The 27,612-nt window shown below is 46.3% G+C and overlaps 2 protein-coding genes across 4 annotated transcripts; both read right to left on the bottom strand.

Annotated features, from left to right (window-relative positions):
* Positions 1–153: 153 nt before the first annotated feature.
* On the bottom strand, positions 154–9,029 carry LOC101115729 (zinc finger protein OZF). Of its 2 annotated transcripts, XM_012190730.5 has the most exons (3): positions 8,915–9,028; positions 7,390–7,491; positions 154–3,814 (listed from the first exon to the last, which is right to left on the bottom strand). In XM_012190730.5, exon 3 carries the CDS (start codon positions 3,728–3,730, stop codon positions 2,387–2,389), a length of 1,344 nt encoding a protein of 447 aa, XP_012046120.4. In that variant the 5' UTR covers positions 3,731–3,814; positions 7,390–7,491; positions 8,915–9,028; the 3' UTR covers positions 154–2,386. The 2 variants fall into 2 exon arrangements, with proteins under 2 accessions (XP_012046120.4, XP_060254826.1); XM_060398843.1 differs by lacking the exon at positions 7,390–7,491 and having other exon boundaries at positions 8,915–9,029.
* Positions 7,498–27,461, bottom strand: IZUMO2 (IZUMO family member 2). 2 transcript variants are annotated; one of them, XM_060397834.1, is made up of 8 exons: positions 27,188–27,441; positions 26,932–27,006; positions 23,338–23,424; positions 23,078–23,098; positions 21,668–21,748; positions 18,748–18,750; positions 9,765–9,853; positions 7,498–9,041 (listed from the first exon to the last, which is right to left on the bottom strand). In XM_060397834.1, the coding sequence occupies exons 1-8, from the start codon at positions 27,417–27,419 to the stop codon at positions 8,859–8,861; spliced, it is 771 nt and encodes a 256-aa protein (XP_060253817.1). In that variant the 5' UTR covers positions 27,420–27,441; the 3' UTR covers positions 7,498–8,858.
* Between the last annotated feature and the right edge of the window lie 151 nt (positions 27,462–27,612).

The following is a 27,612-nucleotide window of genomic DNA, read 5'->3' on the forward strand; positions in this document are numbered from 1 at the left end:
AAGCCCTAAACTGTCTTTCTTGTTTGGGTAGTTTTGAATTTTCTGTTACCTGAAACCCAGACATATTTGTAATATAGCTTATTATCTCATTTTAAGTACAAAGAAATTGGATCAGTCAGCAAGACAATGGCAAAGGCAAGACTCAAAAGTAGGTTCTCTTAGACTAAAAATCCATTTATTCTACACCAGTATGTTAGTAAAGGAGGGGTGAGTCTTTGAGAAGGGAGTGGACCAAAAGTGCTGAGAAAGTTACATATGTTGTGGAATATATTCTTTTGAGTTATTTAAAGATGCCACACTGCTGACTTTAAGGATGAAGGGGCCACCAGCCAAGGATTCAGTGCAAGTGATTTCTAGAAATTGAAATTTTATACCATAAGACATAATAAATGCAGAAGGAATAAAAATTTAATTGTTAAAAATCATAAGTACTAGAATAAAATATAGGAGAACTTTTTTCATAATCTTGGGCATGAGGAAGGTCTTTCTTAGCATGACAGTTTAGCCAAGAAATAGGAAAGAAAAGAGAATTGAATACATAGAAATGTTAAAATTCTATATAGCCAAATATACTATAAGCAAAACTAAGAGAAATAACAAACTAACAAAATACCGAAGAATTAATATGTATAATACATAGACTTGTTCCTGTAAATCGATAAAATAAATGCAGCTTAATTAAAAATGGGCAAAATATACAAGTAAGCAATTTGAAGAAGACAGAGTATCAATAAATGTGTAAAAAGATCATTAATTTCCCTATCAATAGGATATTTTACTTATTAGATTAGAAATGTTAAAAATAATGAGACTAATACTGAGTATTTATGAACAACATGGAGGAACAAAGAAATAGGCACTCACATACACTTTCAGGAGTCATGTAAATTGGTTCATCCTTTTCTGAGGATTATTTAGCAATAACTATCAAAATTTTAAATATGGACATTCTGTGATCCCATAAGCTTACTTCTAGGAATTCATCTTATGGGGATAATTTGCACAAGTGTTAAATAATGTATGTCCAATGATGAAAAAGTAAATAAAACAAATATCCATTAACAGAGGTTGGTTAAATAAATTCAAGAAACTAGCATGAGATATTATGCAGCTGTTAAAAATGGCAAATGATGACACAGATATATACACATGTATATATATTATTTTTGTACAATATGTACTATATATTTTTTTGCATTGTCATGGGAAAATATTCACATTATATCAAGTTAAAAAGTTGTTTCTAAAATCACATATCTGTGATTATACCAATAAATATTTTAGACGTGCCATACCATGCTCAGTCACTTCAGCTGTGTCTCTTTGCCACTCCATGGACTGAAGTCCACCAGGCTCCTCTGTCCATGGGATTTTCCCAGCAAGAATACTGGAGTGGGTTGCTATGCCCTCCTCCAAGGGATCTTCCCAACTCAGGAACCCACTCCAGTATTGCCTGGAAAATTCCATCAGAAGAGCCTGGTGGCCTATAGTCCAAGAGGTTGCAAAGAGTTGGACATGACTCTTGACTCTTGATATGACTCAAGACTTGGACATGAATGACTAACATTTTCAGTTTTCATAAACCTCATAAGAACAGAAAGGGAGAAACAGCAGAAAACTGAGAGACCTTATTAAAGATCCCAGATGAAGATGCATCTCATTTAGACCACCCCATACCTACCACCTCCTGGAGACACTGAAAGGCTGAGAAATAGGGGGGAAGCCAGGGGTTTAGGGTGAAGCCCTTTAAATGATCAGAAGCTGTCCCAGCTGGTGATAAATGGTGCCATCCTCCTTCTAGGAAAATAAAGGAACCAACTCTCTCAATACATAGTGTTAGGGCTCCTCTCTGGGAGGAAGTTACAACTGCTGATGAAGGCTGAATGGACTCCAACAGTGGAATCACCAGTCTGTTTCACTTGCAGGCTCTCTAGTCAGCATGAGTTCTCTGATCAGCGAGCTGCATGCTTCAAGAAATGGCTTTTTCAAAATCACCGCAGACATAGCCACCATGCATAGTATGTCTCTGGTGTTCTGCCAGGTGTAATCCCCAGTTGAAATCCTCTCCACATGTGTTACATGCAGAGTGCTTGCCACCCCTGTGAACTTTCTGGTGTTGAATGAGGTGTGAGATCTGGGTATACATTTTCCCACAGTTCTTACACTTGTAGGGCTTCTCCCCAGTGTGAATCCTCTGGTGTTAAATAAGGTGGATGCTCTGGTTGAAGGCTTTCCCACATTCCTTACAGGCATAGGGCTTCTCACCAGTGTGAATCCTCTGGTGTTGAGTGAGGGAAGAGCTGTGACTGAACGTTTTCCCACACTCCTTACACTTATAGGGTTTCTCGCCTGTATGGCTCTTCTGATGCTCGATAAGATGGGTGCTTCAGCTAAAGGCTTTCCCACACTCACAGCACTCATAAGGTGTCTCTCCAGTGTGAATCCTCTGGTGCTGAATGAGATGGGAGATCTGGGTGTATGCCTTCCTGCAAACTTTACACGCATAGGGCTTCTCCCCGGTGTGAATTCGCTGGTGGCGTGTAAGTGAGGAGTTCTGGCTGAAGGTTTTCCCGCATTTGTTACACTTGTAGGGCTTTTCACCAGTGTGAATTGTCTGGTGTTGAGTAAAGGAGGAGGTGTGACCAAAAGCCTTTCCACACTCATTACATATATAGGGTTTCTCCCCCATGTGAATACTCTGGTGCCTCATGAGGTGGGAGATCTGGGTGTAAGCCTTCCCGCAATCGTGACACTCATAGGGCTTCTCACCAGTATGAATTCTCTGATGCTGAATCAGCGATGAACTGTGGCTGAAGGCTTTGCCACACTCAGGGCACTCATAAGGTTTCTCTCCAGTGTGAACTCGCTGGTGCTGCGTCAGAGATGACTTGTGGCTGAAAGTCTTACCGCACTCGTTACACTTGTAGGGTTTCTCTCCGGTGTGGATTGTCTGGTGCTGAGTCAGGGAGGAGGTGTGACAGAAAGCCTTGCCACAGTCATTGCACTTGTAGGGCTTCTCCCCTGTGTGGATTTTCTGGTGGCGGGTGAGGTGGGACACCTGGGAGTAGAACTTCCCACACTGGTGGCATTTATAGGGTTTCTCCCCTGTGTGGCTTCGCTGGTGCTTGATGAGGGAGGAACTCTGGGTGAAGGCTTTCCCATACTCCTTGCATTTGTAGGGTTTTTCTCCAGTGTGGATCCTCTGGTGCTCAGTGAGTGATGAGCTCTGGGTAAAGGTCTTGCCGCACTTGTTGCAGGCGTAGGGCTTCTCTCCCGTGTGGAGGATGCGGTGTTGGATGAAATACGAGCTGTTGCTGAATGCCTTCCCGCAATCATTACACTTGTAGGGCTTCTCTCCAGTGTGAATTCTCTGGTGTAGAATGTAGTCAGAATGGTAGATGAAGGCTTTCCCACATTCCGTGCAGTTAAATGGTTCCTTCTCTACAAAGGTCCTTTGGCATTTGAGGCTCTTTCTTGACCCGGTCCACTTCTGAGGCCTCTCTCCCCCAGGCACTCTTTGCTTCCTGATGAAGGCTGAGGTCCTCTTGAAGCTTCTCCTAAGCTTACTGCAGCCAAGGCCCTTCTCCCCATGGGTATCTTGGGGAGATGATGGAGTGAACAACCATCTCAAGCAGCTCTCCTGCTTGTCCTGGTCTTCCAGCTGACAGCCACGCATCCAGGACTCCCCCAGTTTGGCATCTCCAAGCACTGCCCTTAAAACTCCCTCCATCTTTGCCACTGAGGAAGCCACCTCTTCAGAAATATTCTTTTTTTGGAAGCATCTCCTGATTAGTTGCAGAGCTTGTCTCCAAGTCTGAAAGAAATGGAAAATATCAACTTCATCTGTCCCAGGACAAAAGAAGCTGATTATTTAGATATGGCATTGTAATCTCAAAAAGATTTCCAAGTTCATATTGCTAGTTCAAAAGGCATGAGGTAGACTCATGTTGTGATACAGAAGGATGGACTCAGTATACTCTAAACACACAAAAAATTGAGTGGCAAAGCAGTTTATGTGCATAGTGGTTTCTTAGCCATAATATTTAACACATTTTCCAAAATCAATAAGAAAAAGAGAAATAGTCTAATGAAATAGTGAAGCAGGAATGTGAACAGACATTCTACAGAAAAACAAGTGGCTGATATATTGTAAAAAGATGCTCAATATTAGTGGTAGTCTAAAAAGTCAAGTTGCTGCTGCTGCTGCTGCTGCTGCTAAGTTGCTTCAGTCATGTCCGACTCTGTGCAACCCCATAGATGGTAGCCCAGCAGGCTCCCCTGTCCCTGGGATTCTCCAGACAAGGACACTGGCGTGGGTTGCCATTCCCTTCTGCAATGCATGAAAGTAAAAAATGAAAGTGAAGCTGCTCAGTCGTGTCTGACTCAGCGACCTCATGGACTGCAGCCTACCAGACTCGTCCGTCCATGGGATTTTCCAGGCAAGAGTACTTGGAGTGGGTTGCCATTGCCTTCTCCAAAAAAGTCAAGTTACTCAGATGCCATTTGATATGTTTTAGATTGGAAAATATTAAAAAAAAATATTCAGTGTTGGCAAATAAGGATGATAGGAGCATTCTCATACCATTGCTGTAAGGAGTTAACACAGAAGGTCCACTTTATTCAGTTTTGTTTATCTCTGTAACCATGGCAATGACACTTGGCTAAGCTCTGAGCACTGAACTCCTGGGAAGTTTACATAGCTACAGGTTAATTATCTTTTTCTGTGTGCTAGAAACGATGGGTCAAGATGTACTAGGCTGTCAGCACTGTTTACTGTAAGTGGAGGATTCATGACGTCCACCTGGTGCCTGGTTTGTGGTCCTCACCATGGCTGGTTATATAGCAGGTATATGCTAATGTTGGGCTTCCCAGGTGGTGCTAGCGGTAAAGAACGCACCTGCCAATGTGAGATGTAAGAGACACAGGTTTGATCCCTGGGTTGGGAAGATTCCCTGGAGGAGGGCACAGCAACCCACTCCAGTATCCTTGCCTGGAGAATCCCATGGACAGAGGAGACTGCTGGGCTACAGTCCATAGGGTTGCAAAGAGTCAGAAGTGGACTGAAGCAACTTAGCATGCACACATATAGGCTAATGTTAGAGCATCTTTTCACGTGTTTGTTGAACATTTGTGTGTCTTTGAAGAAAATGGCTATTGAGATCCTTGGCCCACTTTTTTTCTTGTATTTATTTATTTGGCTGCACCAGGTCTTAGCTGCAGCACTCAGGAGCTTTAACTGCAGCATGCCACAAACTTAGTTGTGGCCCGTGAGATCTAGTTTCCTGATAAAGGAGGGAAACTAGCCCACGCACTGGGAGTGTGGTGTCTTAGCCACTGGACCACCAGGGAAGCCACCCTATTTTTAATGAGATTGTCTTTTTATTATTGAGTTGTATGAATTATCAGCCGCTCGCCAGACATATAATTTACAAAATTTGTCTTGTGTTCTGTGGGTTGCCTTTTCTTTGCAGTGTCTTTGAAGCAAAAAAGTTTTTAATTCTGATGGTGTCTGATTTATTTTTTCTTTCACCGCTTGTTCCCTCGATGTCATATCTAAGAAACCATTGCCTAATCCAATGACATCATGATTATTTTCAAAATCCCACATTACATTTAGTTGTCATATCTCTGGGGGTGATCCCACCACCATCCACTCATTTGGTGATTTTTCTGGAAGGATTTACATGACTCAACAAGTTGAATGCCCAGTTAAAGTCTCTACAGCAAAGTATATAACAAATGTGTGTGGGTAAAGGGCTTCCCAGGTGGCGCTAGTGGTAAAGAACATGCCTGCTAATGCAGGAGACCTGAGAGACATGGGTTTGACCCCTGGGCCGGGAAGATCCCCTGGAGGCGGGCATGGCAAGCCATGCCAGTATTCTTGCCTGGAGAATCCCATGGGTTCTCCTACAGGAGCCAGGTAGGCTACAGTCCATGGGGTTGCAAAGAGTCGGACATAACTGAAGTGACTTAGCACGCAAAGGCTAGAGAGATCACATGTGGGCTTCTGAGTCATCCTCTCTGCAAGAGTCATGTGGATGTGCTTTTCTCTACTGATGTGAACTTCAAAGACATATGAGAGATGATCTCATCCATGGAAACCCACTTGATTCTCAAGAGTCCAGAGTTCTCTTAGTCCTCATAAGAAACTCTGTGAAGTGGGTACTATTAGTGTCCCGCTTTATATATAAGCACCCAGAGCTTAAGTCACTTGCCCACAGTCACATGGCCTCTAAGTGGCAGAGCTTGGATTCGAACTCAGAGAGTCTGGCTCTAGGGCCCACACTCTCACCGCCGCATGAACCAGTGCAGTAATAGTAGCTCAAGCAAGCAGCCGTGAAAGCACCAAGAAGGGGCAGGTCACTCAGCCTGGAAGTCAGGGAAGGCCTCCTGGAAGAGGAGACCTGTATCCTTGAGGAACATGAAGGGTTTGCCAGGCAGACAAAGCAGGGAAGGGTGTTCCAGGCAGAGGGAACAACATGTGCAAAGACTCAAAGTGGGAACACATGTTCAAGTTCAGGGAGGGACAGGGGCTTTGGTGAGTGAGGTAGGGCATAGGGTATCACCACGGGTGGATGGTGATGAGAGATGAGGCCAGAGACAGGACGGGCTGGACCATGTAGGGCCTCGAGTACCAGATTTGGGCTAGGACTCTGACTCGGGGCGCTGGGGGAGTCTCAGGAGGGCTGTAGGCAGGGGAGGGATGGGCTCTGGGGCTGTTTGTGAGATGAACCATAGGGTGTAAGACCAGAAGCTGGGAGGCCAGGGAAGAGGCTGGGATGAGGGTCCAGGTAAGGGTCGCTGAGGCCTTGAGTCAGGGCTGTGGGAGTGGGGCCGGGGGGCGGATCTTGGCAAAGAGAGGGGGCTGGAGGGACAGGACTGGAGCCTGATGTGATGAGTGAAGGGGAAGGAGGGGGCAGGTCCTGGTCCCACAACAGGACGGACAGTGATGGAAACAGAGATGCTTCCATCCCCTCCTCTGATGAGGTTGTGGGCTAGTAGGGGCAGAAATCTGGCTTCTTACTGTCTCCTAACATGTCAGGCCAGGCACCACTTCTGGGTACCACAATGATAACCACTGGAGCCTAGCCTGAGCATGGGGTTTCCTGGGTGAGAGGCGCCAGGCTGCCCTCTACGTGTTAACTCACTTATTCTTCCCAATTCCAGGTACTATCATCGACCCCATTTGCAGATGAGGAAAATGAGGTACACAAGGGCTAAATGACTTGCCTGAAGGTCACAGAGCCAGGAGGTAGTGGAGCTTGGATTCAAATCCAGGGCCCGCAGTGACGGCCTGTATATTACATTCCCTCACTCTTGAATAACCATCACTGATCACAACAGATGGGGTAGGAAGATGTCTCACACCTGCTAGACACACCTACCCACCTGGACAGGTAACTTGCTGGGTTTCTCTCCTCTCCATCCTGGGCTCTTCCCCTCGCTCCAGACGGGAGATCACATCGGGTTTGGCCCCAGGAAACCCTGCCCCTGGAAAAGACACAAGGCTTGGCCATGGAGGCCATGGTTACAGGGAGGCCTCAGGGCTGGGCTCCAGGCCCTGGGTCTACAGAGGAGATGTATACATTGGATGCCTAATGATTGGAAGATCTAAGGGCCAACACAAAACTTGATTACTGAGTGCCTACTCCGTTCCAGAGAGAGTGTGAGCTGTTTAAGCTTCCAGCTCTGTGTTCAAGTTGAACGCAAAATACACACCATATTTTGAAAACTTGACATGGAGAAAAAAAGAAAATGATCTAATTAATAATTAATAGGGTATTATGATGTCAACATGTGCCCACATGATCATACTTTGGCTAGATTGGGTGCCACAAAACAGATAACTAAAATTCATCTCATCTGATTTTTTTTTTTAGACCTGCTCTCTTTGGGTTTCCCAGGTGGCTCAGTTGTAAAGAATCTTCCTGCCAATGCAGGAGACGCTGGTTTGATTCTTGAGTGGGGACACTCCTGGAGAAGGAAATGGCACACCACTCCAGTATTCTTGCCTGGATAATCCCATGGACAGAGAAGCCTGGTGAACTATGGTTCATGGAGTCACAAAGAGTTGAACATGACTTAGCAACTAAACAAACAATTCCTCTCTTCCTGCAGTGAGGGAAAGCGTTCCCCTCACCAAATTATGCCCTCAGGGACCTCAGCACGTGACCTGATTTGGAACGAAGGACTTTGCAGATGTAACTAATTAAGATGAGGTCCATTATTAGAATTATTAGGATTAGGGCGGACCCTAATTCTAGTGACTGGGGTCCTTATAAGAATAGAGACACATAGACACATTGGGAGGGAAAAAGGCCAGGTGAAGATAGAGGCAGAGATTGGGGTAATGCGGGTACAGGGCAAATGAAACAGATGTTTCATTATATGAAACAAACAGACTCATAGACATAGAAAACAGATTTGTGGTTGCCAAGGGTTGGTGGGGGGAGGCGCGGGAGGGAAAGACTGGGAGTTTGGGATTAGCAGATGCAAACTATTATATAGAGAATGGATAAACAACAAGGTCCTATTGTATAGCACAGGGAACTATATTCAACATCCTGTGACAAACCAAAATGGAAAAGAATATGAAAAAGGATATATATATGTATAATTGAGTCACTTTGGTGCATAGCAGAAATTAACATTGTAAATCAACTATATTACAACAAAATTTTTTTAAAAAGAAGCAGAAGGCAGGGGTACTGGCTGAAGGGTCAGTGGGACAGGCAGAAGACCCGGGGCCTGGGTATGCTGGGATTCTGGGAGAAGCCACTGGAGAGAGAGATGAATGGGCCACCCAGCAGGGGCCCGGGAGAGCAGCAGAGAGGACCCCAGTGAAGGAATGCCCACAGTTAAGCAGTGGGTGGGCACAGAGGACATGAGAGGAGGGCAGGGGGCAGAGCCTCACCCAAAGAGAGAAGGTTCTGGTAGTTCTCCAGCATCACATCGCGATACAGCTCCCTCTGGCCAGGCCCCAGGCGGCCCCACTCCTCTAGGGTGAAGTCCACGGCCACGTCTTTGAAGGTCACTGATTCCTGCAAGGGCCAATATTACATCAAAGAGGGGCTTGTCTTTCTAGAATCCTGCAGTGGGACAAGTCACAGGTCAAGAGCCTACCACTTGCTCTCTGGCCTGAAACATTCTGACTCGGCAGATTAGGGTGGCAAACCGGAACGAACTTTTTAGCCAACCGTATAGAACACAGTCCCCCGTCTTTACCGCCGTCTGGTGGACAGTTGTTATACTACACCAATCTGCGTGTAAATTGCTATAATAAATATACCGATGTACGAGGGAGGATATACAAATCATGCCATTGAGATGACCTGCCCTTGTGCAGTTCGTAATCTACACACCTGTACATGACAACCCTGAGAAACACTTAAAATAACTACCAAGGCATTGTGTGCCAGAGTTATTCCTAAGTCACACTCCATCCTAGACTCCTACTCCTACTCCCAAACCCCACTCCTGACTCCAAGAATAAGGCTCAGGGGTGAAGCAAAGCCATCACTACCCACTTTACCTGGTAACCAAAAGGCTGCTGAGCATTAGATGACTGATTTTTAGACCTCATCTAACACCCCACCCAGTTCAGAGCATCCTGTGCCCCACCCTGCACCTCCCAGTTTCAGAGAAATCCCATCATTGTATCTCTCCCAGTACTGAGAGAGGCAGGTCTTGAGGGCACACACAGAGGTGGGGAGGCCCTCTAGGGCCCACAAAGTCATCTCCGGGAAGAGGGAGCTCAGACTCACCTGGCCCTTGCTCATCAGGGTCCTGATGGCCATTGCAGGGTCCCATGAATGGATCTCCAAAAGGACGGACCAGGCCTGAGTCGGCAAAGCTACCAGAGGAAGACAGAGCAGAGAGGGCGTCAGTTCTGGCTTGGACAGACCCTTTGCCAAAGACGCCTCGTGACAGAGGGGCCCCTGGTCTCCTGAGAACCAAGGCAGAGGCTCAGGGCAGGCTGCCTGAGGCCTCCATTCTGTAATCATCACCATTCACAATCAAGGGGTTCAGCCCACTGCGCCCAAACAACAGCTCTCAGAGAAGTATCTACAGTTATCCCCAGGTGAGGAAATCTGAGCCCAAGAGGCCAAGGTCATTGCTCAAGGTCACAGAAAGATCAAGTGTTGGAGGGAGAATCAAATCCAGGAGTCTGCTCGCAGAGCAAATTCTTTTTTACAGATTTGCTGTGTTGGGTCTTAGTTGCATCTTGTGAGATCTTCTGGCACACAGACTCTTTAGTTGTGACCCAACAGCTCAGTAGTTGTGGCACGCAGGCTTAGTTGCTCCATGGCATGTGAGATCTTAGTTCCCAGACCAGGGATCAAACCCGTGTCCCCTCCACTGCAAGGGGGATTCTTAACCTCTGCACCACCAGGAAAATCCCAACAACCTCTCCTTTTTGTCTTACAATTTTTATTTATCTTTTAAAAAAATGTTAATATTGGGTAGAGTTGATTTGCAGTGCTGTGTCCGTTTCCGGTGTACAGCAAAGTGACTCAGTTATACACACATGAATATGTTCATTTTTTTTTAGGTTATTTTCTCTTACAGGTTATCCCAGAATATTGAGTAGACTTCCTCGTGCTCTACTGTAGGTCCTTGTTGGTTACCTACCTTATACATAGAAGAGTCTTATAATTTTTCAATTGTAGTAAAACACATAGAAAAGATACCATTTTAACCATTTGAATATATACAATTCGGTGGCATTTAATGCAGCCACAATGGTGTGCAACTGTCAGAGCTATCTAGGTCCAGGACACTTTCATCATCGCCCTTTAGGGAGACCTTGTGCTATTAACCAGTTGCCCTTGAATCTCTCTTCTCCCGTGCCAGCCTCCCCCACCGCCCATAATCGCTCATCTTTCTGTCTCAATGCAATTGCCTGTTCTGGACATGTCACATAAATGGAGCCATCCACCTATGACCTTTGTGTCTGGCTTCTTTCACTCAGCACAGTGTGTTCAATCAGTGCCTCATTCCTATTTCATTTTTAATTGGAGGATACTTACAATATTGTGATGGTTTCCCTTAAAGAAATTTTTTTTCATCTGGACCACTTTTAAAGTCTTTATTGAATTTATTACAGTATTGCTTGTTTCATACTTGGTTTTTGGCCCTGAGGCATGTGGGATCTCAGCTCCCAGACCCCTGGATTGAACCCGCACCTCCTGCATCAGAAGGTGAAGTCCTAACCACTAGACTGCCTGGGAAGTCCCTCCTCATCCCTTTTAATGGCTGAGTAATAGTCCATTGTATGGATGGACCACATTTTGCAGAGCAAAATCCTGCTTCAGGATCCTGGACTCCTGCTTAAGATGTCATTTAAAGAAAGATTGCAGCTACTGAAATCAAGTTCAAGAATCCTCTACATAGAGAAGCTGGTGTTCAGGGACTTTGTTGGTGGTTCAGTGGTTAAGACTCGACACTTCCACTGCATGGGGTATGGATCTGATCCCTGATCAGGGGACTGGGATCCCATATGTTGCGTGGCATGGCCAAAAGAAAAAAAAAAGAGAGAGAGAGAGAAGCTGGTGCTGAGACTGTGGTCTCCTGCATTCATCCATCAAACATGCTCTGTGCTCCATGTGAGTAACAGGATCCACTTAGGGTTTTAAGGGCAGAGAGATGAGTGAGATGTGATTCTGCCCTGGAGGGACTTTCTGCCTGTGGGAAAATAGGCGTGGGCAATACACCAGGTGGTGGGCTGAATAATGGTCCCCAAACATATCTCCAGGATGAACTTTTAAAAAATATGATAAATATATAATAACATAAAAATATAATAAATATTTTGGCTGCACCGGGTCTCAGTTGCGGCATGTGGACCCTTAGTTGCAGTATGTGGGATCTAGTTCCCCAACCAGGGATCAAACTCGGGCCCCCTGCCCTGGGAGATCAGAGTCTTAGCCACTAGACCACCAGAGAAGACCAAGGATGAACTCCTTCTTTTTTTTTTTTAAATAAGATTTTAAAGATTTTTTTTATGTGGACCATTTTTTAAAGTCTTTATGGAATTTGCCACAATACTGTTCCTGTTTCATGTTTTGGTCTTTTGGCTACGAGACATGTGGGATCTTAGCTGCCTGACCAGGTTGATCAAACCTACATCTCCCACGTTGGAAGATGAAGTCTCAATCACTGGACCATCAGGAAAGTCCCCCAGGATGAACTTTTGATGTGATTAAGTCAAGAACTTGAGTAGGCAAGGCCATCCTGGATTATCTGGTTGGACCTTAAGCATGATCACAAGGGTCCCTATAGGAGGGAGGCAGAGGTCGATCTGACACAGAGGAGAAGGCAGCGGGACAGATGTAAAGAGGAGTGGGTCAGAGACAAGGCACCATGCTTTGAAGCTGGAGGAAGGCAGGAAGGCACTAGCCGAGAAATGTAGGCAGCCCCCGGAAGCTGGAAAAGGCAAGGAGATGGATTCTCCCCTGGAGACTCTGTTGGGGGGAGGGGGGCGGGCATGGCTCTGCTGACATCTTGATAGCAGCCCAGTGGAACCCAGTTCAGACTTCTGGCCTCCAGAACTGTAGGAGAACACTACAGCTCTGTCATTTTAAGCCAGTAAGTTTCTGGTAATTTGTTACAGCAGAAATGGGAAACTAACACAGTCCAGAAATAGACTCAGAGCCTCACAGGTGGCAAACAGCCACACGTACACACTTAGCTACACAGGAAGGCATGCACCTGAGGGCTGAAACCAGTGGAATTTTCATGAAGGTCTTACACAGTCTTAACTCTCTCCTCACAAGTCACTCATTACTGCAGAGTTTCCCCTTATCCACAATTTCGCTTTCTGTGATTTCAGTTACCTGAGGTCAAGTGTGGTCTAAAAACAGACAGGAATATTCCATAAAGAAACAATTCATCGGTCTTAAATCACACACCATTCTGAGTATTGTGCAGTCCTGCTTTGTCCCACCTGGTGTGTGAGTCATCTCCTTGTCCAGTGCATCCTGTCAGATGTTGTTCAGTCACTCAGTCATGTCTTAACTCTTTTGCGGCCACATGGACTGTAGCCCACCAGGCTCCTCTGTCCATGGGATTCTCCAGGCAGGAATATTGGAATGGGTTGCTACTTCCTACTCCAGGAGATCTTCCTGACCCAGGGATCGAACCCACGTCTCCTTTACCACTGAGCCACCTGGGCAGCCCCATCCTGTGAGATAGCCAGTTGTTAGTTGTCTTGATTGACTCTTGAAGTATCACACTGCCTGTGTTCAAGTAGCCCTTATCTTACTTAATAATGGCCCCAAAGCTACAGAGTAGTCATGCTGATGCTGGCCACTTGAATATGCCAAAAAGCAGCTTGAAGTGAAAAGGTGAAAGTTTTCAACTTAATAAAGAAAGAAAAAATAATGCTGAGGTTGCTAAAGACCTACAGTAAGAATTAATCTTCTAACCGTGAAATTGTGGAGAAAGAAAAAGAAATTCAGGACTTCTTTGGCATCCAGTAGTTAGGACACTTTCACTGCCATGACCCTGGGTTCAATCCCTAGTCAGGGATTATCTTGCAAGCTGCGTGGCACAGCCAAAAAAAAAAAAAAAAAGAAAAAAAAATTCAACCTGCAAAGTTAGTCACAGTGCCTAAGTGCTTAGTTAAGATGCAAGAGGCATTAAATTTACATTGGTATTTTTTGAGAGATGACATTCATAAAATTTTTATTACAGTATTGTTATATTATTTATTATTTTTAATCTCTTACTGTGCCTAATTTATCAATAAAACTTTATCATAGGTACAAATGCTTAGAAGAAGACATGGTGTGAAAATTAATAAAGGGGAATCTCATTTAAAGTGGGGCTTCCCTGGAGGTTCAGATGGTAAAGAATCTGCTGGTAATACAGGAGACGCAGGTTCAATCTCTGGGTCAGGAAGATCCCCTGGAGAAGGGGATGGCTACCTACTCCAGTATTCTTGCCTGGAGAATTCCAAGGACAGAGGAGACTGACAGGCTACAGTTGCAAAGAATTGGACATGACTTAGCGACTGACACGCATAAAACTGGAAAAGATGTACACTGCATCTCCTCCTTCAAGAAATTACCGCAGCAACTAGGCCAATGAGAAACCATAATCACCTGGAACTCTCAATTTCCTCCAATGGACTTTTGTTAGAAACAACTCTTCCCGAATTCCTTGTTTTGTTTTTTCTTTATAAAATAAAGTTCCTCTCTCATTTGTTGGACTTCCCATGGCTTTTGCTATAACCTTCTTTGAATTACAATTCTCTGTTATTCCTGAATAAGCCCATGTTGCTGGTAAAATAACTGGTTGTTTTATTCTTTAGTTAACAATGGTATATAGAGGGTTCAGTACTTTCCGAGATTTCAGCCATCCACTGGGGTTCTTGGAATGTATCCTCCAAGGGGAAGGGGATCTACTGTAATTATAAGATGAAGATAATTTTTAAGCGGAGAAACTTGGCAGACACCACATTAGCCAAGTGATCAAGACCAATGTGACTGGTGACGGCTAAGCTGACATCACAGGCTGCTGGTCTGTTAAGGACACAGCCTCATTCCTAAGGTATTCCTGCCAAAAGCATGTGACCTAAATCTAATCACGAGGGAACTTCCAACTTGTCCAAACGGAAGGACCATAGTAGAAGCACACAGTCTGTTATTCTCAGGATTGCCGAGATGAATGAAGGTCAAAAAAGGACTGAACTGTTCCAGGTTAACGGAGACTAAACAGGAGCACGAATGCAGTGCATGATATGGGATTTTTCTTCTGCCATTTAGGACATCATTAGGGCAATTATCAAAGCCTAAGGAAAGCCTGCAGAGTAGCTAATCAATAGTATTGGATGGATGTTCACTTCCTCGTGTGATCGTGATGCAATGGTTTTGGAGGAAACTGAAACTTTGTTTTTAGAAAAAACACAGAGACTTATGGGGGCCGGGGGCACACAGAGACTCAGAGAGAAGGGGACAGGCTCAGAGATAAAGAAGCAGAGACCTAGGGAAGGGGACAGACTCAGAGATAAAGAAGCAGAGACCTAGGGAAGGGGACAGACTCAGAGATAAAGAAGCAGAGACCTAGGGAAGAGGACAGACTCAGAGATAAAGAAGCAGAGACCTAGGGAGAGATAGGGAGGCAGAATGGAGATTAGGGTGATGGGGGCAGATTAGAGAGGGAAGATGAGACCCAAAGAGAGGCGAACAGACGCTCAGGATCAGGACAGGCACCGAGGGCGTGACCGTGCAGAGTAGGGTAGGGCTTTGGGGTTGGACATCCTTGGGCGTGAGCCCAGGTTGACCACTCATCAGCACTGGGTTCTGGGAGAAGCCACGGAATCTCCCTGGTCTTTTTCTTCACCTGCCAAGTGCAGAACTGGTACACTGTCCTTTCTAAGAAATCGCAACATTTCCGCACTCAGATAGACTCCTCGAAAACAGTAGGCGCCCAATTGCTGTGCGCTGAGTGGAAGGCAGTCGGCTCTGGGGCCGCCTCGCGAGCGGCAGGAGGGGGCGGGGCGCTGCCCACAGCCTCCTTCCCCTCCCACCCAGGCGGACTCTGGCCCGCCCGCTACGTGCCTGCCTGCCTGCTTGGGCCAGCCCACACCCAGCTGCTACTTCTCGGGTCCGCCAGGTCGGAACTCACCTGTGCGGCCCCGCCCGTGGTGCACGGCGGCCAGGCCTTCCCGCCCTCCATCGAGCCCCGGAGAGCGCCTGCGCGGTACCACAAGTCCCGGTCCTTTAAACTCGGTTTCGCAAACTGGACCACATTTCCCGGAAACCATTGCGGCTCACGCTCCTCCAGGCCTCGGGTCTCTGAGAGCGCGGGAATGCTGGGAAATGGAGTCCAGAAATAGAACGTCGGGAGAGAGACCAGGTGTAAATAACTGCTTTGCAGCTCGTGAAAACATGGTATTTGGGCAATGTATGGCTCTACTGGGATAGTGAGTGTTCCTATTATAGCCAGAGTCTTTCCCTGTCCTCCACAGAAGGCAACGTCATAGGCAAGTTAACCCATCTAACTGAAATATCTCCTACTAAAGCAAAAGTCTTCAAGACACCAAGTAACACTGATGGTGAATGAATCGAGCCTGTTACTTAATTGTTCAATTTTCCTGGGCAACAGCCTTCCTGTTTGATTCAGTTTCACTGTAGATGGGGAGATTTAAAAAATATATATCCTCTGCGTTGGGTTGTGAGGTTTGAATAGGTTGATATAAGTAACGCCAGTAGAATATGTGATGTAGATGGAAAACACCATCTATGTCAAGTTACTAATAGTTCCCATCTCTTAATCTTTGTATTTTCTGTTCCCTCTGCCCACAATATCCTTTCTCGTCTACTTTTGGAAAATTCCTACTTTTCTTGCATGAAAAGCTCTTGCAGCCTCCTCTAGGAAACTTTCCTCTATTTCTATAAGTGAAAGTGGGATCACACTGCTTGCTTCTCAAAAGCCAATAAACAGACAAGGCTGGTGGAGAAGAAAATGTGCTTTATTTTGGATGCTGGCAACTTGGGGGGAACTCAAAGGAGTATATCTTTCCTTTCCTCCTTTGCTTTTCACTCCTCTTCTTTTCACAGCTATTTGTAAGGCCTCCTCAGATAGCCATTTTGCTCTTGTTGCATTTCCTTTTCTAGGGGATGGTCTTGATCCCTGTCTCCTGTACAATGTCAGGAACCTCCATCCATAGTTCATCAGGCACTCTATCAGATCTAGTCCCTTAAATCTATTTCTCACTTCCACTGTATAATCATAAGGGATTTGATTTAGGTCATACATGAATGGTCTAGTGGTTTCCCCCACTTTCTTCAATTTAAGTCTGAATTTGACAATAAGGAGTTTAGGATCTGAGCCACAGTCAGCTCCTGGTCTTGTTTTTGCTGACTGTATAGAGCTTCCCCATCTTTGGCTGCAAAGAATATAATCAATCTGATTTTGGTGTTGGCCATCTGGTGATGTCTACGTGTAGAATCTTCTCTTCTGTTGTTGGAAGAGGGTGTTTGCTATGACCAGTGAGTTCTCTTGGCAAAACTCTATTAGCCTTTGCCCTGCTTCATTCTGTACTCCAAGGTCAAATTTGCCTGTTACTCCAGGTATTTCTTGACTTCCCACTTTTGCATTCCAGTCCCCTCTAATGAAAAGGACATCTTTTTTGAGTGTTAGTTCTAAAAGGTCTTGTAGGTCTTCATAGAACCTTTCAACTTCAGCTTCTTCAGCGTTACTGGTCAGGGCATAGACTTGGATTACTGTGATATTTAATGGTTTGCCTTGGAAATAAACAGAGATCATTCTGTTGTTGAGACTGCATCCAAGCACCACATTTTGGATTCTTTTGTTGACTATGATGGCTACTCCATTTCTTCTAAGGGATTCCTGCCCACAGTAGTAGATATAATGGCCATCTGAGTTAAATTCACCCATTCCAGTCCATCTTAGTTCACTGATTCCTAGAATGTCGACGTTCACTCTTGCGATCTCCTGTTTGACCACTTCCAATTTGCCTTAATTCATGGACCTAACATTCCAGATTCCTATGCAATATTGCTCTTCATGGCAAATAGATGGGGAAACAGTGGCTGACTTTATCTTTTTGGCTCCAAAATCACTGCAGATGGTGATTGCAGCCATCAAATTAAAAGATGCTTACTTCTTGAAAGGAAATTTATGACCAACCTAGACAGCATATTAAAAAGCAGAGACATCACTTTGTCAACAAAGGTCTGTCTAGTCAAGGCTCTGGTTTTTCCAGTAGTCATGTATGGATGTGAGAGTTGGACTATAAAGAAAGCTGAGCACCGAAGAATTGATGCTTTTGAACTGTGGTGTTGGAGAAGACTCTTGAGAGTTCCTTGGACTGCAAGGAGATCCAACCAGTCCATTCTAAAGGAGATCAGTCCTGGGTGTTCATTGGAAGGACTGATGCTAAAGCTGAAACTCCAGTACTTTGGCCACCTGATGCCAAGAGCTGAATCACTGGAAAAGACCCTGATGCTGGGAAAGATTGAGGGCAGGAGGAGAAGGGGGCGACAGAGGATGAGATGGTTGGATGGCATCACCGACTTAATGGGCATGAGTTTGGGTAAACTCCGGGAGTTGGTGATGGATAGGGAGGCCTGGCATGCTGCAGTTCATGGGGTTGCAAAGAATCAGACACGACTAAGAGACTGAACTGGGGGATGGCAGTCACCCCCCCACACAACCAGTGGACAAAGCTTTTATAGGCTGAGAGAGGGGGCTACATGCACAAACAGAACAGTCAGCTCTGATAGTCATCTTGAAGTTGGTCATTGTGGTCTGACTAGCATTGTCTTGATTATTTTAAGTACAATTAACCTTCAGTTCCAAGATTGATTTGTTCCTATTTCCTTGAGGCCAATTCTCAGAATTGTGGCAGTTTATGTCACAGCTACAGTCTGGCCATCATGGAGATAACTTCTGCCATGTGATGGGGGTGGTATTTAAATATCTACAAGACAGCTCATGGGATGTGGCTCAGAATATTAGCTATAACCCCTGAGAAGGAACTAAAGTTCCTTAACCATGCTTAAATACTAAACTCTTATTTAGTCTTGCTGGATTGTTTTTTTTCTTCTGCTGCTGCATATTCTCATTTTTCTGATGATGCTTATTCGTTGGTTGAAGTTTTTCCACAGGCAAAAAAAGGCTGGCTGAGGACATAGGGGGAAGGACCATGGAGTCCTGCTCCATTTCATTACCATTTGGCCTAGCCAGAATTGGCAACTCCCACCCTTGGGTTCCCACCAACTTGGTAGTATAATAATTGCTGTATTGTAATTATTAGGTAACTGTCTCTCCCACCCCAGACTGAGCTCTCATGGAGCTCTCATCACACTATATTTTTTTTATCACACTATAATTTATGAACAATTTAAGTACCTATCTATTGTGCATTGCTCCATGAAATCCCCAGGAACTTAGGCAGTGGCTGGACCTGTAGCGTGAAGGTATGTCTAAAAACCAAAACAACACTACTACCCAAGCAAAAAGCATTTTGAAGCCACCAGCTTAGGCTCTCCTCATCCCCCCAGGCTAAAACCTTTCCTGGGGTAGGCACTGGTCTGCTCACCAGTTTAAGAAGTGAGCATCTCTGAAGGGGCTGCGGTACCCCCAAGCACAGGCCAGCGGTGCAGATGAAGGGGATGGCGAGCGCATCAGGAGCAACCTGGCCAAGGGAACCAGCGTCTGCGGCCTCCTGAGAAGTATGCCTGCGTTTGGAGAGGCTGGAAACAGCTCTAAAAGCCTCTCAATTGGCAGATGGTTCTGTTTTAGAGGTCACCTCCTCTGTTATCTCTCTTCAAAACCACCCCAGTCAAAGTGAGCTCTACTGTGCAGGTATTAAAACTAGTATCTTGGCAACAGATGGCAAGCTTTCGACCTTTATGGTCATACCAAAGTGCTTCTCCTTTCAGATGCATTTTCCCCCCTCCAAGTAGGAATGGTTGCCCCTTCAAGTCCTCATCGTAGGTTATTGATCACTCTTGAAAGTCTAAATAACTTTCACTTTGAATTAGGGTAATTGGAATCGACAGATGAGTGAGACATGGTCCCAACCCTTGAGAAGCACTCAGTCAGGTGTGCAGAGCCAGCTGAGGCAGAGTCCTCCAGATACTGACGGAGACACTGAGGAATTTGTCACAGACTTTAATAAACTTCTTTTCCTTTCCCCTTACAAACCTCAAAACCAGCGCCCTACTGAAGCAGGAGTTTTCGGTTTCGCCTGTATGTAATAGCCCTGGTCGGAGAGAAAAAGCCCACCAGTTAGAAAAAGAACTTCAGACCTCACCAGGTCTACCGACCACCCAAAACTTTCTCTCCAATCATTGGCTTTATTTGGCTCAGCCAGTGACATCATGAGTTTCTGGGCAGATTTCCAGGGTTCTCAGCCAATCAGTTACATGGGGAGGGAGGAGAGAAAAGTTGGGACTGGGAGAGAGGGTATGAAATGCGGAAACAGGAAGAAGGGGAAAAGACAGGCGGCTCTGGATTGAGGACTCAGGAAAGACATAATGGGGCCCAGGGGTGGGGGAGAGCATGGGGCCACACCCACCTGCTCTCTCTTGGGCCCAGAGAGGAGAGAGAGATGGACAGAGATATGAAAGAGAGAAAAAGGAGATAGTGAGAGGTGCGGACAGAGGGAAACAGAGACAGAGGCATAAAGTGACCGCGGAGGAGATTCCCAAATGACACAGTGACTGATCCAGGGCAGTGCCATTCCCTGAGGGGCTCAGTGGGGGCATTTGGCGACCTCAGGAGAGGGCAGGGATGACTCACGAAGCCACAATGACACCGAAGGCTAAGACAGCCAGACACACGGAAATGATGCTGCCAGTCAGGCCCGGATTCCATTGGAATTCACTTTTCTCATGATACTGCAGGTCCATGCGGGGCTGCCCGTCGACTGGGGTAGAGGGGCGGGTGGTGGGGAGGGAGGGGAAACAGCCCGACCTCCAAGTCATCACCCTTCCTTGGGCATGCTCCCAAACCCACCTCCTCGCTCCACAACCTGGCCAGGGTAGGGCCTCTCTCTCCCTTCTCCCTGCTTGGTCCCTGCCCTTTCCTGGGTCTGACTTTTTCATTCATCCGTTCCTCATATTCAGAATATGAGGCTTTTGGGATACTGCTGGGAATTCCTTTGGCAAACATCCTTGCTCTCATGGAGCAGTCAACATAGCACACAGCACATTGACAGTGAAGAGCCCAGCGCCAAATGCATCTCATTGGATGGGGAGTGGGGGTGGCGGAGAGGACTTGGTGAGAATGTTAGTGCCTCAGTTCTGACTCTTTGCAACCCCATGGACTGTAGCCCGCCAGATTCCTCTGTCCATGGAATTCTCCAGGCAAGAATACTGGAGTGGGTTGCCATTCCCTTCTTCAGGGGATCTTCTTGACCCAGGGATCAAACCAGGTCTCCTGCATTGCAGGCAGATTCTTTACCATCTGAGCCACCAGGGAGGCCCGCAGCTCACAGGGAAGTGATCCTTTAGTGTGTGATCGGGGAGTTCTCTCTGAGGAGGGGAATTCTAAGACTTTATTGAAGTGAGAGAGAGAGAGGAACAGTGGGAGAGAGAGGAACAGTGGGAGAGAGTGGGAACAGCATGTGAAAAGGTTAAACAGGACTATTCAATCTTGATGGATTTATAGCAGTTCACTGTATTATGCTTTGTACTATAAAGATACGTATTTTTAAAGCCTCTGAATGAGTGAATTCAGCACGTCCTGCCACACCCCCTAAGTATGGCACTGGCTATAAATATAATGCTTTTCTAGTACCTGCCATTTTGGCCTTAGAAGCATTGTAAAGTTATAGAGGGGTCTTCGAATTAGTAGGAGGAAAGTGAATTTCAGAATATGGAAGCAACTTCTGGGCCATACAGTAATCAAATGGCAAGGGAAAGGTTCAAGGTTGTATGTGGGAGACCTCAAAAGCCATATTCAGGAGTTCTCTCATGGTTGGGTGGCTAAGACTCTGTCCACACTCCCAATACAGGGGGCCGTGTGTTCCATCCCTGATCAGAGAATTAGATCCCACATGCTGCAACTAAGACCTGGTACAGCCAAGTAAATAAATAAACATCTTTTTAAAAAGCCATATTCACTGGGATGTGGCTGACTTCAGCTCTCATGCACCTGTCCCATGCCTTCCCCTACTCCAGGAGCTTACTGAAACAGTACTTTTCTCTGATGCATTTGGGACTGATCATCTGACAATGTAAACAATCCAGGACTTCTTCTTTCAGCAAGCCTGAGCAAGAGGAAAGGGAGAAGTGGGATGAGGGGAGATACCAGAGGACTGGCAAAGGGCAGGAAGGCAGAAGGGGAAAGAAGAGAGGGAGTCCTTTGGCCTTCCTGAATTTGGAGGTCCCATTTTGCTCAATGCACTGATGAGTCACATTAAAAATAATTTGTACATAATTACTCCAGTACTCTTGCCTGGAAAATCCCATCCCAGGGTGGGCTGCAGTCCATGGGGTCGCTAAGAGTCGGACACGACTGAGCGACTTCACTTTCACTTTTCACTTTCATGTACTGGAGAAGGAAATGGCAACCCACTCCAGTGTTCTTGCTTGGAGACTCCCAGGGATGGGGGAGCCTGGTGGGCTGCCGTCTATGGGGTCACACAGAGTCGGACACGACTGAAGTGACTTAGCAGCAGCACTGAAGGGTGGAATTTAGTTGTGTAGTTGACTTAACATTCAGTTGGTAGACATGTGATTATGTTAAATTAATTTTAAATTAACTGTCTACCAAAAGGATGTGTTTTCTTCTCTATTCCCATTCTGCTGCCCTCAGAGGCATAGACTGGCTGCCTACTCACTCATCTGTCTTCCCTGCTTCCTGACACACAGGAAGACTACATTTCCCAAGCTCTTTTGCAGTAGGTTGCACCCATGTGACTGAGTTCTGGCCAATGGAAGGTGGGCAGAGGGATGTATGTCACTCCCAGACCTAGTTATAAAAGGCCCTGCGGGATTCTCTATTCACTCTCCCTCCTGGAGCTAGCTTAGCAGCCTTGACATAGGTGCAGCCTCCATCCTTGAGCTACTTGGAATGTCTGTTCAACTCTCCATGGAATTTTGGCAGAAGAGAAATAAACCCTTTTTCCGTTAAACCACTGAGATGTGGGGGTTTATTTTTCACTACAACATAGCCTATCCTAGCCTAAAATCTCCCCCACAAATCCTTTTTTGCAGGTTGCAATGACTTTCATAAGCCCTCAAAAGTTAGATATCCCTTGGTGCCATAGCTTTGGGGTAGAGGAAACACCAGATGGAGTAGGTATGATAGCAGGGCTTGATTTGGGGGGGACAAGGTCAAAAGGGGGTAAAGTGAAGTCAAAGTTGCTCAGTCGTGTCTGACTCTTTGTGACCCAATGGACTATACAGTCCATGGAATTCTCCAGGCCAGAATACTAGAGTGGGTAGCCTTTCCCTTCTCCAGGGGATCCCAACCCAGGGATCGAACCCAGGTCTCCCACATTGCAGGTGGATTCTTTACCAGCTGAGCCACATGGGAAGCCCAAAAGGGTAGGAAGGTAGCAAAGGGAAGAACAGACAATAAACCCAGGACTTACGGCAAATTTTGGGATCGCAGGCTGCAAGAGAAAAGAACAGAGGTGACTTAGATTGGGCCCGCAATTTAAGAATTTAATGGGAAAGGACCAGGAGAGAGAGGGAGTGAGATTGGAAAAGGAGAGAAGGGAATTTGGGGAGAGGCAGAGAAGGCTGAGTCATAGGGGAGGTAAGAGAGGAATCTGGAAGACAAGGTGGGAGAAGGGAACCAAGTGATGATGAGGAAGGGGAGAAGGGGGCTTAATGGAGAGAGATGCCACACCTTTTAATTCATATGATCTTAACACTTTCTTGAGTTCCTTGATTACCCTCTCCCTAAGAGTCACCAGCTCATCCAGCAGAGGCTCATCTGAGGAAAGAAAGATCCTTATTTGGTGGGAGGCACTCAGCAAGACACCCCACCTGCCGCTTCAAAGATAATGGGTGATGGGAATTCCCTGCCAGTCCATTAGTTAGGACTCTGAAGTTTCACTGCCAAGGGCAGGGTTATCCCCAGTTGAGATGCAGTCGAAACAAACATTTGAAAGAAGAATGTAGGGATGAGGAAACTCCTTTTCTAAGCAAGACTGTCTATTCCTCTGGATCCACTGGGCAAATCTATGGCTTGGAGAATCTACATCTACCTTCTGATCCACTGCAGGGACCCAGGCTAAACCATCCTCCCTTGGCCTCAGTTTCCTCATCTGGTAAGTAATAGAAGGGTGGACTCGAGCACCTCTCCTCTCCTTTTCCCTGACCTGCTCTTCTCTTTTCTTCTATTCTGTCTACACTCACACCTTCACGATTTCATCCAGCTGAATAGTTTCGTATATTACCTGGGCATGCACTGTCCGATACGGCAGTCACTAGACACACATGAGGACTGAGCACTGAATTGAGAGATGATGTTAGTATAAGACGTATGCTGGATTTCAAAGACACAGTATGAAAAAAATAACTGTACGATGGCTCAATAATTTTTGTGTTGCTCTCAGGTTCAAACAGTAAAATTTTAGGTATTAGTTTAAATAAAATCTATTAAAGTTTATTTTACCTGCTTCTGTTTCCCTTTTTAAAAGATGCAACAACCAGAAATTTTTAAATTATCTGTGTGACTGTTTGTGCCTCACATACCTCCATTGGACAGCATCGTTCTATATACACTGAGGCCTCCTGAGCTGGTGTCACTAACCTTGACCACTCACTGATATCCAGGGGCATATATCTAACTACCCATTCAGGATCTCCACCTCCAATGTCTAACAGGCATCTTAAACTCAATGAGTCTAAGACTGAACCTTGATATCCTCCTGCAAACACACTTCCAACTCCATCTATGAAGATGAAGTCTTTTCCACCTTCATCTTCATTGAGGGAGCTGTCATGTTGCTAGTTACCCAAGCCAAAATCCTTGGTGCTTTGACTCTTTTTTTTTTTTTTTACATTTCACATGCAATTTGTCAACATGCATGTGAGCAAAGCCTGTCTGTGAATATTCAAGAGAGGTCCAGAAATCCAACATTTCTTACCCCCTCCACTGCTGCCATCCTGGTGCCAGCCATCATTGTCTCTTGCCTGGGCCATTGATTGCTACAGCCTTCCCACTGGTCCCCCAGCCTTCCCCATTGCCCTGCTAAATCTATTCTCTGCAGACACAGGGACCCCATTAAAAGCTCAGGCAGTTCACTAGCATCTCGCTTCTGCTCAGAATCCTTCTATGTGACCCAGAGTAGAAGTCAAAAGTCCTTACCATTATAAGTCCCTACCAATTAATGGGTACCAATCTATGCATGCCCACCGCGTTACCTCTAGAATCTCATCTTCTACAGTTCTCCCTTGCTCTCTCTACTCTCCACTCCAGCCTCCCTGGCCTCCTCGAGGTTCTGTGAATATGCCAATCATTGACCCATCTCAGGTATTACAGTGGTTACCCTTTCTGCCTTCAGCCTTCTACCCTAGACTTCTGCCCCTTCACAGTTGCTTCCCCCTCTCCTCCACATCCTTTCTCACATGCTAATCTTCCAGTGACATCCTTCTTGGCTGCCTTATTTTTTAAAAAAACACCCTTTTATGTATTTGTTTATTTTTGCCTGCACCACGCTGCATGTGAGATCTTAGTTCCCAGACCAGGGATTGAACCCATGCCCTCTGCAGTGGAAGGGCGGAGTCTTAACCACTGGACCACCAGGGAAGTCCCCTGGCAGCCCTGTTTTTACCTGCAAGCCCTGCCCCTATTCCCAGCACTCCCTATCCCCTGGTCCCTGCTTTATTTTTTCTCCATGGCGTTTGTTCCCATTTGACATATTGTGTAGTAAAGGGTTAACTCAGAAGAACTGAGTTGTCCAAATGTGCACATTCCACAAAAGCTTTGGCTCTCATCTGACTCCCTACCTCCTGGGAGGTAACCTCTAAGTCCTTTGGAATATCCTGCCTGTCAAGTGTGTCTTTCTTTACTTGGGAGCCTTGGGCCACACCATGTAGTCTATGCTAACGGTGGCTGTGGGCCACAAGGTAGCAGGTCGATCTCTGGGGGAGCTGGAGACAGAATAACTAAGATCAGCCTCTTGGGTGCTCCATGCCTATGCAGCCAACCTCCAATAATATGAGTTGGTAGAATCATTGACCCAGGCTCTTCAAAAATGCCATTGTCATAAAATACAGCTCAATCAGAACAGATCCAGGATTGAAAGAAAACTAGTGATGAATGGCATGATTGAGACAATTGGGAACATTTGAATGAAGATTAATTATTAGATGATAGTATGGAATTGTAATATGTGAGAGAATGTCTTTGTTTTTAGGAGATTGCCTGCTGAAGAATTTAGATGTGAAGTGTCACTAACTCTGAAATGGTTATACACACACACCACACACACACAGACCAAATGTGGCAATAGGTTAGCATGTAGTGAAATGTTAAGAATGGTGACTTCCCTGGTGGCTCAGACAGTAAAGTGTCTGCCTACAATGTGGGAGACCCAGGTTCGATCCCTGGGTTGGGAAGATCCTCTGGAGAAGGAAATGGCAACTCACTCCAGTAATCTTGCCTGGAAAATCCCATGGACGGACCCAAAGAGTTGGACACGAATGAGTGACTTTACTTTCACTTTCCAGTGGCTAAGACTTCCTGCTCCCAAAGCAGGGGCCCCTGGTTTGATCCCTGGTTGGGGAACTAGATTCTACATGCTGCAACTAAGACCTGGCACAGCCAAATAAAAATATTAAAAAAAGAATGGTGTTTAGGTTCTTATTGTATTATTCATGCAACTTTTCTAATTGGAATTTTTTTGAAACATAAAAATCATTTTTTAAAAAGGTGAGAGCTTTAAAAATGACTGATATTTAGGCCCCGGCCCCTAAATTCTGATTTAATTGGCAGGGCTGCTGCCTGGGCTCCTAGACTGTTTTAAAAGTTTCCCAGGGGATTCCAGCCTACAGCCTGAGTTAAGACCTGCAGCTATAAGCTTTTTTGTGAAGGTCCGTCCAGACAGTCAATATTTTCAGCGTTAAGGACCATATGGTCATTGTCCCTACTCAACTCTGCCTTGGTGAGCAGGAGTAACATAAACAATACATACATAAATGGGTGTGGCTGTGTTCCAATAAAACTTTATTTGCAAAACAAACAAACAAACAAACAATGGGGCTGGCATGTCGCCTAACCGCTCTAAGTCTGTCTTCCCCTCCGTAAAGGGCAGGTCACAACAACGCCCACCTTGATGAACTGTCCCCTAGGCTTTCTAGAACTCTGTCAGACACACAGTAAAGGCTATAGTGAGATTGCTTTTATTTTTATATGAAGAGAAGGCCTAGTGGACCGGTGGAAAGGGAGGAGGGGCAAGGGAGCTGGGAAAAGGTTTTCCCTCTTAGTTCCTACCTCTCAGAGAACTAGCCATTAAGCCGCTTGTTTGATTCTTGACAAAGGACGCCACTAGGTCCAGATGGTCTATCCCTGGGGACGAGAGGAGAGGAAATTCCCGTGGGTCCCTGGGAAAGCCAAGGGATGATGACTCCATCTCCCTTCGGGACTGGCCCCGCCCCTCTCGGGGGCGTGGCCTCCCCGCCCAGCCTCGGGCCAGCCCACTGGTCCCTTTCTCCAAGGTCCAGGGCCCTCTCCCCGCCCCAGCACGCACCCACTCTGCCCACAAAGGCGTTTAGCGCGTAGTCCCGGAAGAAAGGCCCTTCCATGCCCCGCAGCACGACCTGAGCGCGGGCCTGCAGCTGCCCTTGTTGGAACCGGCTGGGGATGAGGGCGAGGCGCAGCTGCTTCAGGGCTTCCTGCACCGAGTGGTCACACTGCAGGCAGCCCCAGTCTCGGCGGGCGCTCAGGCCCAAGAGCAGCAGAAGGGCCCAGGCCAGAGGCATGGCGGGGCCTTTGTGACGTCACAGAGGGCACCCCGGTCGGCCCCGCCCCTCAGGCAGAGGCGGGGTCAGGGAGGCCCAGGGGAGTGCGCGCTGGGGCGGGTTGGCTGAGCACCTACTGTGTGCCAGGCGTGGAGCTGGGAGCTAAGGAGACATTCTTCAAAACCCAGAAGTCTCTGCCCTGCGCTCTTGGATC

This window comes from Ovis aries, chromosome 14 (assembly GCF_016772045.2).
Source record: "Ovis aries strain OAR_USU_Benz2616 breed Rambouillet chromosome 14, ARS-UI_Ramb_v3.0, whole genome shotgun sequence".
Taxonomy (NCBI): Eukaryota; Metazoa; Chordata; class Mammalia; order Artiodactyla; family Bovidae; genus Ovis; species Ovis aries.

Coding starts and splice junctions, on each gene's coding strand:
- LOC101115729 (XM_060398843.1), bottom strand. CDS start 3,730: ATGGAGGGAGTTTTAAGGGCAGTGCTTGGAGATGCCAAACTGGGGGAG.
- IZUMO2 (XM_060397834.1), bottom strand. CDS start 27,419: ATGCCTCTGGCCTGGGCCCTTCTGCTGCTCTTGGGCCTGAGCGCCCGC. Junction 23,425..26,931: donor AATGGCTAGTTCTCTGAGAG/GTAGGAACTAAG, acceptor TTCTTTCCTCAG/ATGAGCCTCTGCTGGATGAG. Junction 23,099..23,337: donor AAGATCATATGAATTAAAAG/GTGTGGCATCTC, acceptor TTTCTCTTGCAG/CCTGCGATCCCAAAATTTGC.